Here is a 13,919-nt window from a genome sequence, read left to right as displayed (position 1 = left end):
TGTTTTTTTATTATATGGTGTTATAAAAATCTCCACGTTTCTTCTTGATTTCAGAAAAACCCAGCCCACCAGCATCACTTGGAGTGACCGATATCACCAAGGAAAGTGTTTCACTTGCTTGGGGCAAGCCCGAGCAAGACGGAGGTAGCAGAATCACCAGTTACCAAATCGATGCTCTTGAGAAGGGTCAGGATAAATGGGTGAAAGTTGGTGTCACCAAGTTCACCCACATTGAGGTCTATGGCCTGACGCAAAATGCTGAATACTTCTTCAGAGTTCGTGCTGAAAACCACGCTGGATTCAGTGATGCTAAAGACATGATTCTGCCTGTAACAGTTAAAGACCAGCATGGTGAGTTTTTCCCAAGTCCTACATTTTATTTTCACAAATGAGTAAGGGTAGAGAATTGCTGAGCATAATCCAATATAGTACTACATTATGTGTGTAAAGCTGGTTAAAAAATATATTCTTACATGTAGAGTGTTTCATTTTGATTTGATATCTTCAATTGATAATAATTATTCCATAAATGTTTCAACAGAACCTCCTGAGATCAACATGAAGAAGTTCCCCCACAATACAGTCTATGTCAGAGCAGGATCAAACCTGAAATGCGAGATCCCACTTACTGGCAGACCTATGCCAAAGGTTTCTCTTTCAAAGGACGATGTTGCACTGAAGTCAACTATGAGATTCAACTCTGAAGTAACTCCTGAATACCTCATCATTACTCTTCGTGAGAGCATTGCTATTGATTCAGGAAGGTATGACATCTGTGCCTCCAACACAAGTGGAACCACTAAGTCTTTTGTTAACATTGTGGTCCTGGATAGACCAAGCGCCCCAGTTGGTCCTGTTGAAATGACTGACGTGACAGAGGACAGTGTGAGTCTGAAGTGGTCTCCTCCTCGTTATGACGGTGGAAGCACCATTTCAAATTACATCATCCTCAAACGTGAAACAACCAACGCCAACTGGACTGAGGTCTCTTCGGCCATCGCAAGATGCACCATGAAAATCATGAAGCTTACAACAGGACTGGAGTACCAGTTCAGAATCAGGGCTGAGAATCGCTACGGTATCAGTGAGCACATTGACTCTCCAACCGTCAGAGTAGATCTGCCCTACAGTGAGTTTTATACCACTCTATTAATTAATGTTTTCTGTTTGTATTTTATATATACATCTGCATATGTAAAAAATACGGAATGTACTAAATATTATTTTCTTTCATTTTAGCCGTCCCTGTAGCTCCATCTGCTCCTACGGTTACATCTGTAACCAGAGAGAGCATCACTGTAGCCTGGAAGGAGCCAGCCTCCAATGGAGGAAGCCATGTCTTTGGATACCACCTCGAGATAAAGGATAGAAACAGCATCTGTTGGCAGAAGGTTAACAAGACTGTTATCCGTGCCACACACTACAAGGTGCCGGACATTGCTGCCGGCCTCATCTATGAGTTCAGGGTTACAGCAGAAAACGCAGCTGGATGCAGTCCACTCAGCAAGATCTCAGACGCAGTACTTGCAATTGATGCTTGCGGTAAGTCGACTTGGTTACTGTCGTTTCGTGATTGAATACCACTGTGTGTCCTCTAAACTTTACAAATCATCTACTGTATCTGAACCTCGACATCTGTTTTTTGCAGAGCCTCCAACCAATGTCAGGATCACTGACATCACGAAGACTTCCATCAGCATCGCATGGCAGAAGCCCAATTATGATGGCGGTAGCAAGATCACAGGGTACCTGATTGAGAAGAAAGAGGGCCAGAAAGACAGATGGACAAAGGCCAACTTGACCAACGTTTCTGACACACATTATACTGTGACAGGACTTACTCAGGATGAGACCTATGAATTCAGAGTCATGGCAAAGAATGCAGTTGGATCAGTTAGCAATCCATCCATCATTGCAGGCCCTGCAAGTTGCGTGGATACATATGGTGGGTTATGTTCCAAATATGCTAAAAGTTGGAATTTAACATTTAATTTAACTATTAGTTAATGTAATGCATCTTATGTGTTATATCATAGGTGCCCCTGAGATTGAAATTCCTGATGAATATCGCGAGGTTGTGAAACACAAAGCTGGAACCACTTTCGAGCTTAGATTTGGAATCATTGCCAAACCAGCACCGACAATTGAGTGGTACAAGGACGGAAAGGAACTTGAGTCTGGTGCCCAGGCTCAGCTGGTACAGAAGAACGCTGCTGATAGTTCCACTCTTATCATCAGGGATACCACACGTCTCAACTCTGGAACATATGAGATGAGGCTCAAAAACTCTTTGGGCTCAGCATATGCCTACGTCAGAGTACAAATTCTTGGTACGTATTGCTCCTTATCATTTTTTTTTGGTTACCTATATTTCTACACCGTTGGCACAGTATCGAAAATCATATGGAAAATTACTCAATACAATCTCTAATTAGCAAATAACCAAAATAATTAATGTGTGATTGAGCAAAGTGACATAATATTTTTCAAATGTTTTGTCATTATTAGATAAACCAGGACCACCACCTGGCGAGATTCAGCTCAAGAAGGTCACTGCTAACAGTATCACCATAATGTGGGATCCTCCTGAGGACGAGGGTGGCGCAATGGTCACCCACTACATTGTGGAGAAACGGGAGGCCAGCAGAATTCAATGGTCCATTATCTCTGAGAATTGGGCGGAATGTATTGTGAATGTCCCGAGACTCATCAAAGGCAATGAGTACATCTTCAGAGTCCGAGGAGTGAACAAATACGGAGTTGGAGACCCACTGGAATCTGAACCCGTAGAAGCAAAGAATGCATTTGGTAAGGATAAAACAAGCAGCATCTGTCCAGCTACCTGAACATATTGTATTTTGGTCCCAAAGTGATCTAACATGCTTATATTTCTTTGCAGTTCCTCCAAGTCAACCTTCCAAGCCTCAAGTCACCATGATCACACACTCATCAATGACGGTGGTATGGGAAAGACCTGGTATTGATGGCGGTAGTGACATTGATGGATATTACCTGGAAAAACGAGAGAAGACAAGCTTGCGTTGGTTCAAGGTTATCAAAGACACCATTCGTGACACTAGACAGAAAGTCAGCAACCTGCTCACTGGAAAGGACTATCAGTATCGTGTATGTGCAGTCAATAAGGCTGGAGCTGGTCCATACTCCAAAGAGTCTGACCTCTTCAAAGCTGCTGATGCAGTTGGTATGTTATTCTCCTCATTGCCATCCTGGAACATAACATTTACATTTGGGTTATTTGGCAGACACTCGTATCCACAGGAACTTACAGTCAGAACATAGCACGTTTCATGTTTCCTCTACTACTTGTTCATTACATTTCTCTTACATTTGACAATGTATTTTTTCTTAATTTTAGACCCACCAGGTGAACCAACCAAACTCAGAGTGGTCGACTCCACCAAAACATCCATCACCCTGGGCTGGATGGCGCCAGTGTATGATGGTGGCAGCGAGATCACCAGCTACATCGTTGAGCAGATGAACTCTGAAGAAAGGGAATGGGCTGTCATCAGCCACAATGGAGAAGTGAGGACAACAGAGTATGTTGTGAATCACTTGAAACCAGGAACCTATTACTTCTTCCGTGTATCTGCTGTCAACTGTCTGGGACCCAGTCAACCAATCGAGATGTACCAGCCTGTTCAATCCAAGGATATTCTTGGTTCGTATTCAAATATTCACAACATTTTATTAATATGTTAACATTTTACTTATTGCACTAGTAACAAATCTCTTACCTATTTTTCTATCTTTCCTATCCGTCTAACAGAGGAGGCCGATCTTGATTTGGATGTTCCCATGACGACTCAATACACCGCCAAGGCAGGAAGGGATATTGAGGTGTTTATTCCACTGAAGGGCAGACCTGCACCAAACTGCACATGGAGAAGACATGACAAGAACATGGCCAGTGATGCAAGATACACTATCACCAGCACAGAACGTACAACAGTTCTTGTCATTCCAAAGGTCACCCGTGACGACTGTGGCAAATACTACCTGGAGATTGAGAACGGTGTTGGCGAGTCCAAGTTCATCACTGTGTCTGTCAAGGTTCTTGACTCCCCATCCACTTGCCAAAAACTGATCATCAAGAATGTCACCAGAGGCAAGTTGACCCTGAGCTGGGAAGCTCCTCTGATCGATGGTGGTTCCCCAATCACCAACTACATTGTGGAGAAAAAAGACGCTAACAACAGAGCGTATACAGTCGTGTCATCAGAGTGCACCAACACATCATACAAGATCGACGGTCTGTCAGATGAAATCGCTTACTTCTTCAGAGTGTCTGCTGAGAATGAGCATGGTACTGGTGATACATGTGAGACTACAGAGCCAGTCAGGGCCACTGAGACCCCCGGACCAGTCAAGGAGCTGGTCATGACAGACGCTACTAAGACATCAGTGACTCTTCACTGGACCAAGCCTGACCATGATGGAGGTAGCCACATTTCAGACTATGTCATTGAGACGAAAACTAAAGAGGAAGAAACCTGGACTGTTGCTACAACATGCAAGCGTTGCACATGTGAAGTTAAAAACCTGAAGGAAAATTCTGTTGTGAACTTTAGAGTGTTTTCTAAGAATGAGAAGGGCATCAGTGACTTCTCTCAGATTGGGCCCATAACAGTAAAGGAGTTCATTATTCCACCTGAGGCCAACATGATAGATTATCCAAATGGCGAACTCTTTGTTCGTGTCGGTCAAAACATCCATATTGAGATCCCATTTAAGGGTAAACCAAAACCATCCGTTAGATGGATGAAGGAAAACATTCCTTTGAAAGAAAGTGAACAGATTCGCTTCCGTGAAACAGACAACAAAGTGTCTATGACAGTCAGAAGCGCAAAGAAAGAGAATGCAGGCCTATACACATTGGTTCTGGACAACAAACTTATCAAGAACTTCTTTGACATCAATGTGATCACTCTCGGACCCCCTTCTGTGCCAGTTGGACCGGTCCGATTCGATGAGATCAAAGCACAAGGCATCATTATATCTTGGGATGAACCCCAGGACAATGGAGGTGGAGACATCACTTGCTACAGTGTGGAGAAACGAGAGACGGCCCAGGCTAACTGGAAGATGGTTTGCTCCAGTGTGGTAAGGACAACGTTCAAGATACCCAACCTGGTCAAGGGCACAGAGTACCAGTTTAGAGTACGTGCAGAGAACAAATATGGAGTGAGTGATCCTTTGAATTCACCAGACGTGATCGCCCAACACCAGTACATGCCACCAGGTGCACCAGGAAAACCAGTCACATACAACGTTACCAGTGATGGCATGACTATCCAATGGGAAGCACCCAGCTTTGATGGCGGCTCACCAATCACTGGCTACCATGTTGAGAAGAAGGACAGAAACAGCCTGCTGTGGACTAAGGTCAATTCCAGCATTATCTCTGCCCGTGACTACAGAATCATCCAGCTGATTGAAGGACTTGAGTATTCCTTCAGAGTCTATGCAGAGAATAATGCTGGCCTGAGTCCCGTCAGTGAACAGAGCAAACATGCCCTCGCAATCTCCCCAGTTGGTGAGTACAAAATGTTTATGACTGTCTATGACAGATGTTATAATGTCTTATGTAGCGGTTATAACGGCTTTATGAATGCATACATAATGGGGACTACAATAAAGTGTTACCTTGTTGTTTTTTCCTCAGTGGACAGTCTGCTATCATGAACATACATACTTTATGAATATACACCACTTCAGCAACCTGACCTTTCCTTTCCCGCCTAGATCCACCTGGTACTCCTAATGTTATTGATGTCACAAGAGACACTGTCACTCTCAAATGGGATATACCCAAAAAAGATGGAGGATTTAAGATTGTGGCATACAGTGTGGAGAGACGTCAAGGCAGAGGCAAATGGTTGAGATGCAATTTCACCGACATAAGTGATTTGCAATTCACCATCACCGGACTTTCTCCTGGTGATCGCTATGAATTCAGAGTGATTGCCAGAAATGCTGTCGGTACAGTCAGTCCACCCTCACAGTCATCGGGCTATGTCATGACCAAAGATGAAAGTGGTAATTATACATTATACATTATATTAAATATACAATATACTGTATATTGTACAACCAGTTTTTTTTGTATGGCTATCTAAGTTTGTCTCTATGTGATTACATTTATCATTAATTTCATGTTTTTGTGTCTCTCTCTGTTTAGTTTCTCCCGACATTGAGTTCAGTGCCGACACTGCTCTGGTGTACAAGGCTGGTGAAAACATCAAACTGAACTGTAGTATCACTGGACGACCAGTGCCTCAGGTCATATGGTACAAGGACGGTAAAGAGATTGACAAGATGATGTTGATTGATATCACAACTAACATCGGCTCCAGCAGCCTGTTCATCAGAGATGCTGATCGCGACCACCGCGGAGTGTACATGGTGGAAGCCAAGAACGGCTCTGGAACAAAGACAGAGAGTGTCAACATCAGAGTCTCAGGTTGGTTTATAGATAAATAAAGTTACATTATTTATTTTCTCTCAAATTGTGATGCAGATGATTTAACAACAAGTGGGTGGATTCATGCTTACCATTAACAATGTATGCTTTCTTTAGATACCCCTGGACCACCTGAGGGACCAGTGCGTTTCACTGGTATCACTGCAGAAAAGGCAACTGTCTGGTGGAACCCCCCAGAGAACGATGGATGTGCTGCAATACTCTATTATACGGTGGAAAAGAGAGAAACATCTAGGATTTCCTGGGCAATGGTGACAAGCAAGTGTGAAGCTTGTTCATTCAACGCCACCAAGCTGATCAAGGGCAACGAGTACCAGTTCCGTATCTCTGCTGTCAATAAGTTCGGAGTTGGACGTCCTCTCGACTCTGATCCATTCATTGCACAGATGCAATTCAGTAAGTCCCATCAACCAACAAGTTCTAAAGAGATGACTGACACGTATAATTATTTGTTATTATCTTAAATTATTATATTTAACTAAAACAAACAAATGTTGTGTTTCACAGCCGTTCCAGATGCCCCAGGTACACCAGACGCCACAAATGTGACTGGAGACACCATCACAATAGGCTGGACAAGACCCAGATCAGATGGTGGAAATGAGATCAAGCACTACATCCTGGAGAGACGTGAGAAGAAGAGCTTGCAATGGCTGAAGGTTTCATCCAAGAGACCAATCACTGAGCTCAGACAAAGAGTGACACACCTGACCGAAGGTAATGAATATGAATTCCGTGTCATGGCTGAAAACGGTGCCGGCATCGGACCAGCAAGTAACACATCAAGACTCTTCAAGTGCAGAGAGCCTACAAGCGCACCAAGTGCTCCTTCTCTGGTAAAGGTCACCGACTCCACAAAGTCGTCTGTCACCCTGGAATGGATCAAGCCTGTGTTCGATGGTGGTATGGAGATCATTGGCTACGTCATTGAGATGTGCAAGGCTAGCCTTAATGAATGGCACCAAGTCAATAGAACAACTTGCATCAACACAACATACACAGCTAAAGGTTTAACGGCTGGTGAGGAATATAGGTTCCGTGTGCGTGCAGTGAATGGGTCTGGAAAAGGAGAAGCATGTGCAGTTCCTAATCCAGTGCAAGCTGTTGATAGACTGACGTCACCAGAAATCACCCTTGATGCAGACTTCAAACAGACACATGTTGTGAAGAATGGTGCCACCGTCACTCTTCATATTGCCTTCTGTGGTAAACCAGCTCCGCTGGCTACATGGACCAAGGCAGGTGGAGAACTTGGTGTTATGACAGACGTCAACACAACTGACACATACAGTACCTTGACCATTGAGAGCTGTACCAGGTATGACTCTGGAAAATACACCTTGTCGCTTGAGAACAATGGTGGCCGCAAATCTATCACATTGACCGTGAAGGTGCTTGATACTCCTGGACCTCCAGGAGCTATCAGCTTCAAGGATGTGACCAGGGGAGCTCTGACAATGCTGTGGGACGCTCCAGCCAACGACGGCGGAGCCCGTATTCAGCACTACATCGTAGAAAAGCGTGAGGCTAGTCGTCTCAGCTGGAAGTCAGTCAGTGAAAAATCCTCACGCCAAATGATCAGAATGACCAACCTAGGAATAGGTGTACCTTACCTGTTCAGAGTCATCGCTGAAAATACGTATGGCAGGGGAGAACCCTGTGAGATGACTGAACCGATTACTGCAACTGAGGTGCCTGCTCCACCCAAGAGTCTTGACATCATTGACACTACTAATTCCACCGCTCTCTTGGCCTGGCTGAAACCTGAACACGACGGTGGCAGCCGCATCACAGGTTACATTGCTGAGGCCAAAGCAAAGGGCTCTGATCGCTGGGTTGTTGGCGGTCAAACCAAACACCTAAAGTTAGTCATTGAGGGCTTGATTGAGAACACAGAATATGACTTCCGTGTCAAGGCTATCAATGAGGCTGGTATCAGTGTCCCAAGAGATGCCTTAGCATCCGTTGTCATCAAGGAGCCGAAGATTGAGCCCACAGCAGATCTCAGTGGCATAAATAACCAGCTCATCACATGCAAGACTCACGATGCATTCACCATTGATATCCCCATCAGTGGCAGACCAGCTCCAAAGGCCACCTGGAAACTGGAGGAGATGAAGCTAAAAGAGACTGATAGAGTGATCATCAAGACTACCACAGAAAAGACCACCCTGGTGGTAAAAGACAGCAAGAGAGGAGACAGTGGAAAATACTACCTCACTCTAGATAATGCCGCCGGAGCGAAGACATTCGCTGTTACTGTCAACGTTGTTGGAAGACCCACTCCACCAGTAGGACCCATTGAAATCTCTGAAGTGTCATCAGAGGGCTGCTCATTGGCTTGGACAGCACCAGAGGATGACGGTGGAACAGAAATCGACAACTACATCGTTGAGAAACGTGAATCTGGATCTACATCCTGGCAAGTGGTGAACTCAAGTTGTAAACGCACCACGATCAAAGTCGGCCATCTGACCAAATACATGGAGTACACCTTCCGTGTCTCTGCTGAAAGCAAGTATGGCGTTAGCAAGTCCATCGAGTCCTCAGCTGTTGTCATTGAGCATCCATTCGGTAAGTTCAGGTGTAAAATCAATTTACATTTGCTATAATGGTTTGAAAATGTGAAGACACTAATGATGAATTGTTTTTGTCTTTTTCTCAATATCAGTTCCACCAAGTCCACCAACTCGCCCAGATGTGGTGTCAGTATCTGCTACGGCTATTGGGATCAAGTGGGATCTGCCATATGCTGATGGCGGCAGCAAGGTGACTGGATACTGGATAGAGAAGAAGGAGAGAAACACCATTCTTTGGGTCAGGGAGAACAAGCTTCCATGCCTGGATACCCAATACAAAGTTTCTAGTCTCATTGAGGGCCTGGAGTACCAGTTCAGAGTTTATGCTATGAATATTTCTGGTCTCAGCAAAGCCAGTGAGGCCTCAAGACCAGTAGTGGCTTTCAACCCAGTCGGTAAGTGCAACATTCGAAGGACATTTTTCTAAATATTTCGACTCACTCTCTGGAATGTTCCATGTTGACCTTTCCGCTGATTGTACATTCTGATTTTGTCTCCATGTAGATCCTCCTGGTAAACCTGAGGTGACTGATGTCACAAGGTCCTCAGTAACTATTGCATGGGGTATACCATTCAACGATGGTGGCAGCAAGATTGTCGGATACGTCGTTGAGCGCAAGCCATGGAGTGATGATGAGTGGGATGATGCCCGCTGGTTGAAGTGTAACTACACCACCATCACGGAGACTCACTTCACAGTCGGAGGACTGGGTGAAGGAGAAATCTTCGAATTCCGTGTCATTGCCAAAAATGGAGCCGGAGTTCACAGTGCACCATCTGAAACAACAGGACCGATCACCTGCAAGGATGAATATAGTAAGCTACTACTGTTAGATACTGTTAAATTACTGTTAAGTTTATGCATACAGTGGGGAAAAAAAGTATTTAGTCAGCCACCAATTGTGCAAGTTCTCCCACTTAAAAAGATGAGAGAGGCCTGTAATTTTCATCATAGGTACACGTCAACTATGGCAGACAAATTGAGAGAAAAAAATTCCGGGAAAATCACATTGTAGGATTTTTAATGAATTTATTAGCAAATTATGGTGAAAAATAAGTATTTGGTCACCTACAAACAAGCAAGATTTCTGGCTCTCACAGACCTGTAACTTCTTCTTTAAGAGGCTCCTCTGTCCTCCACTCGTTACCTGTATTAATGGCACCTGTTTGAACTTGTTATCAGTATAAAAGACACCTGTCCACAACCTCAAACAGTCACACTCCAAACTCCACTATGGCCAAGACCAAAGAGCTGTCAAAGGACACCAGAAACAAAATTGTAGACCTGCACCAGGCTGGGAAGACTGAATATGCAATAGGTAAGCAGCTTGGTTTGAAGAAATCAACTGTGGGAGCAATTATTAGGAAATGGAAGACATACAAGACCACTGATAATCTCCCTCGATCTGGGGCTCCACGCAAGATCTCACCCCGTGGGGTCAAAATGATCACAAGAACGGTGAGCAAAAATCCCAGAACCACACGGGGGGACCTAGTGAATGACCTGCAGAGAGCTGGGACCAAAGTAACAAAGCCTACCATCAGTAACACACTACGCCGCCAGGGTCTCAAATCCTGCAGTGCCAGACGTGTCCCCCTGCTTAAGCCAGTACATGTCCAGGCCCGTCTGAAGTTTGCTAGAGTGCATTTGGATGATCCAGAAGAGGATTGGGAGAATGTCATATGGTCAGATGAAACCAAAATATAACTTTTTAGTAAAAACTCAACTCGTCATGTTTAGAGGACAAAGAATGCTGAGTTGCATCCAAAGAACACCATACCTACTGTGAAGCATGGGGGTGGAAACATCATGCTTTGGGGCTGTTTTTCTGCAAAGGGACCAGGACGACTGATCTGTGTAAAGGAAAGGATGAATGGGGCCATGTATCGTGAGATTTTGAGTGAAAACCTCCTTCCATCAGCAAGGGCATTGAAGATGAAACGTGGCTGGGTCTTCCAGCATGACAATGATCCCAAACACACCGCCCGGGCAACGAAGGAATGGCTTCGTAAGAAGCATTTCAAGGTCCTGGAGTGGCCTAGCCAGTCTCCAGATCTCAACCCCATAGAAAATCTTTGGAGGGGAGTTGAAAGTCTGTGTTGCCCAGCGACAGCCCCAAACCATCACTGCTCTAGAGGAGATCTGCATGGAGGAATGGGCCAAAATACCAGCAACAGTGTGTGAAAACCTTGTGAAGACTTACAGAAAACGTTTGCCCTGTGTCGTTGCCAACAAAGGGTATATAACAAAGTATTGAGAAACTTTTGTTATTGACCAAATACTTATTTTCCACCATAATTTGCAAATAAATTAATTAAAAATCCTACAATGTGATTTTCTGGAAAAAAAATTCTCAATTTGTCTGTCATAGTTGACGTGTACCTATGATGAAAATTACAGGCCTCTCTCATCTTTTTAAGTGGGAGAACTTGCACAATTGGTGGCTGACTAAATACTTTTTTTCCCCACTGTATGTATATACAGTACCAGTCAAAAGTTTGGACACACCTACTCATTCAAAAGTTTTTCTTTATTTTTACTATTTTTGACATTGTAGAATAATAGTGAAGACATCAAAACTATGAAATAACACATATGGAATCATGTAGGAACCAAAAATATATATTTGAGATTTGAGATTTTTCAAAAAGCCACCCTTTGCCTTGATGACAGCTTTGCACACTCTTGGCATTCTCTCAACCAGCTTCACCTGGAATGCTTTTCCAACAGTCTTGAAGGAGTTCCCACATATGCTGAGCACTTGGCTGCTTTTCCTTCACTCTGCCGTCTGACTCATCCCAAACCATTTCAATTGGGTTGAGGTCGGGGGATTGTGGAGGCCAGGTCATCTGATGCAGCACTCCATCACTCTCCTTCTTGGTCAAATAGCCCTTACACAGCCTGGAGGTGTGTTTTGGGTCATTGTCCTGTTGAAAAACAAATGATAGTCCCACTAAGCGCAAACCAGATGGGATGGCGTATCGCTGCAGAATGCTGTGGTAGCCATGCTGGCTAAGTGTGCCTTGAATTCTAAATAAATCACGACAGTGTCACCAGCAAAGCACCCCCACACCATCACACCTCTTGCTCCATGCTTCACGGTGGGAACCACACATGCGGAGATCATCCGTTCACCTACTCTGCGTCTCACAAAGACTTTTTTTTTTTATTTTTTTTTTCACCTTTATTTAACCAGGTAAACCAGTTGAGAACAAGTTCTCATTTACAACTGCGACCTGGCCAAGATAAAGCAAAGCAGTGCGATAAAAACAACAACACAGAGTTACATACAAAACAAAAATCAAAAAAAAATACAACAGAAATACAATTAATATACAGTGTGCAAATTTAGCAAGTTATGGAGGTAAGGCAATAAAATAGGCTATAGTGCAAAATAATTACAATTTAGTATTAACACTGGAATGATGTGCAAGAGATGATGTGCAAATAGAGATACTGGGGTACAGATGAGCAAAATAAATAACAATATAGGGATGAGGTAGTTGGGCGGGCTAATTTCAGATGGGCTGTGTACAGGTGCAGTGATCGGTAAGGTGCTCTGACAACTGATGCTTAAAGTTAGTGAGGGAGATAAGTGTCTCCAGCTTCAGAGATTTTTGCAATTTGTTCCAGTCATTGGCAGCAGAGAACTGGAAGGAATTGCGGCCAAAGGAGGTGTTGGCTTTGGGGATGACCAGTGAGATATACCCGCTGGAGCGCAGACTACGGGTGGGTGTTGCTATGGTGACCAATGAGCTAAGATAAGGCGGGGATTTGCCTAGCAGTGATTTATAGATGGCCTGGAGCCAGTGGGTTTGGCGACGAATATGTAGTGAGGACCAGCCAACAAGAGCGTACAGGTCACAGTGGTGGGTATTATATGGGGCTTTGGAGACAAAACGGATGGCACTGTGATAGACAACATCCAATTTGCTGAGTAGAGTGTTGGAGGCTATTTTGTAAATAACATCGCCGAAGTCAAGGATCGGTAGGATAGTCAGTTTTACGAGGGCATGTTTGGCAGCATGAGTGAAGGAGGCTTTGTTGCGAAATAGGAAACCGATTCTAGATTTAACTTTGGATTGGAGATTCTTAATGTGAGTCTGGAAGGAGAGTTTACAGTCTAACCAGACACCTAGATATTTGTAGTTGTCCACGTACTCTAGGTCAGACCCGTCTAGAGTAGTGATTCTAGTCGGGTGGGCGGGTGCAAGCAGCGTTCGGTTGAAGAGCATGCATTTTGTTTTACTAGTGTTTAAGAGCAGTTGGAGGCTACTGAAGGAGTGTTGTATGGAATTGAAGCTCGTTTGGAGGTTTGTTAACACAGTGTCCAATGAAGGGCCAGATGTATACAAAATGGTGTCGTCTGCGTAGAGGTGGATCTGAGAGTCACCAGCAGCAAGAGCGACGTCATTGATATACACAGAGAAAAGAGTTGGCCCAAGAATTGAACCCTGTGGCACCCCCATAGAGACTGCCATAGGTCCAGACAACAGGCCCTCCGATTTGACACATTGAACTCTATCTGAGAAGTAGTTGGTGAACCAGGCGAGGCAGTCATTTGAGAAACCAAGGCTATTTAGTCTGCCAATAAGAATGCGGTGGTTGACAGAGTCGAAAGCCTTGGCCAGGTCAATGAAAACGGCTGCACAGTACTGTCTATTATCGATCGCGGTTATAATATCATTTAGGACCTTGAGCGTGGCTGAAGTGCACCCATGACCAGCTCGGAAACCGGATTGCATAGCGGAGAAGGTACGGTGGGATTCGAAATGGTTGGTGATCTGTTTGTTGACTTGGCTTTCAAAAACTTTTTGAAAGGCAGGGCAGGATG

The 13,919-nt window shown here is 44.3% G+C and overlaps 1 protein-coding gene across 1 annotated transcript in view; it reads left to right on the top strand.

Annotated features, from left to right (window-relative positions):
* Positions 1 to 13,919, top strand: part of LOC121536983 (titin) — a 194,042-nt gene that overhangs the window by 157,680 nt on the left and 22,443 nt on the right. Inside the window, exons 178-192 of the mRNA XM_041844684.2 lie at positions 55 to 351; positions 542 to 1,129; positions 1,240 to 1,542; positions 1,649 to 1,945; positions 2,037 to 2,330; positions 2,509 to 2,808; positions 2,900 to 3,202; positions 3,377 to 3,682; positions 3,791 to 5,557; positions 5,767 to 6,060; positions 6,203 to 6,484; positions 6,602 to 6,901; positions 7,013 to 9,079; positions 9,177 to 9,479; positions 9,589 to 9,900. Of these exons, the coding sequence (XP_041700618.2) occupies positions 55 to 351; positions 542 to 1,129; positions 1,240 to 1,542; positions 1,649 to 1,945; positions 2,037 to 2,330; positions 2,509 to 2,808; positions 2,900 to 3,202; positions 3,377 to 3,682; positions 3,791 to 5,557; positions 5,767 to 6,060; positions 6,203 to 6,484; positions 6,602 to 6,901; positions 7,013 to 9,079; positions 9,177 to 9,479; positions 9,589 to 9,900 (8,013 nt within the window). The remainder of the gene's footprint in view (positions 1 to 54; positions 352 to 541; positions 1,130 to 1,239; positions 1,543 to 1,648; positions 1,946 to 2,036; positions 2,331 to 2,508; positions 2,809 to 2,899; positions 3,203 to 3,376; positions 3,683 to 3,790; positions 5,558 to 5,766; positions 6,061 to 6,202; positions 6,485 to 6,601; positions 6,902 to 7,012; positions 9,080 to 9,176; positions 9,480 to 9,588; positions 9,901 to 13,919) is intronic.

This window comes from Coregonus clupeaformis, chromosome 23, assembly GCF_020615455.1.
Source record: "Coregonus clupeaformis isolate EN_2021a chromosome 23, ASM2061545v1, whole genome shotgun sequence".
Classification (NCBI taxonomy): domain Eukaryota; kingdom Metazoa; phylum Chordata; class Actinopteri; order Salmoniformes; family Salmonidae; genus Coregonus; species Coregonus clupeaformis.
This window is presented reverse-complemented; position numbering and strand designations above follow the sequence as displayed.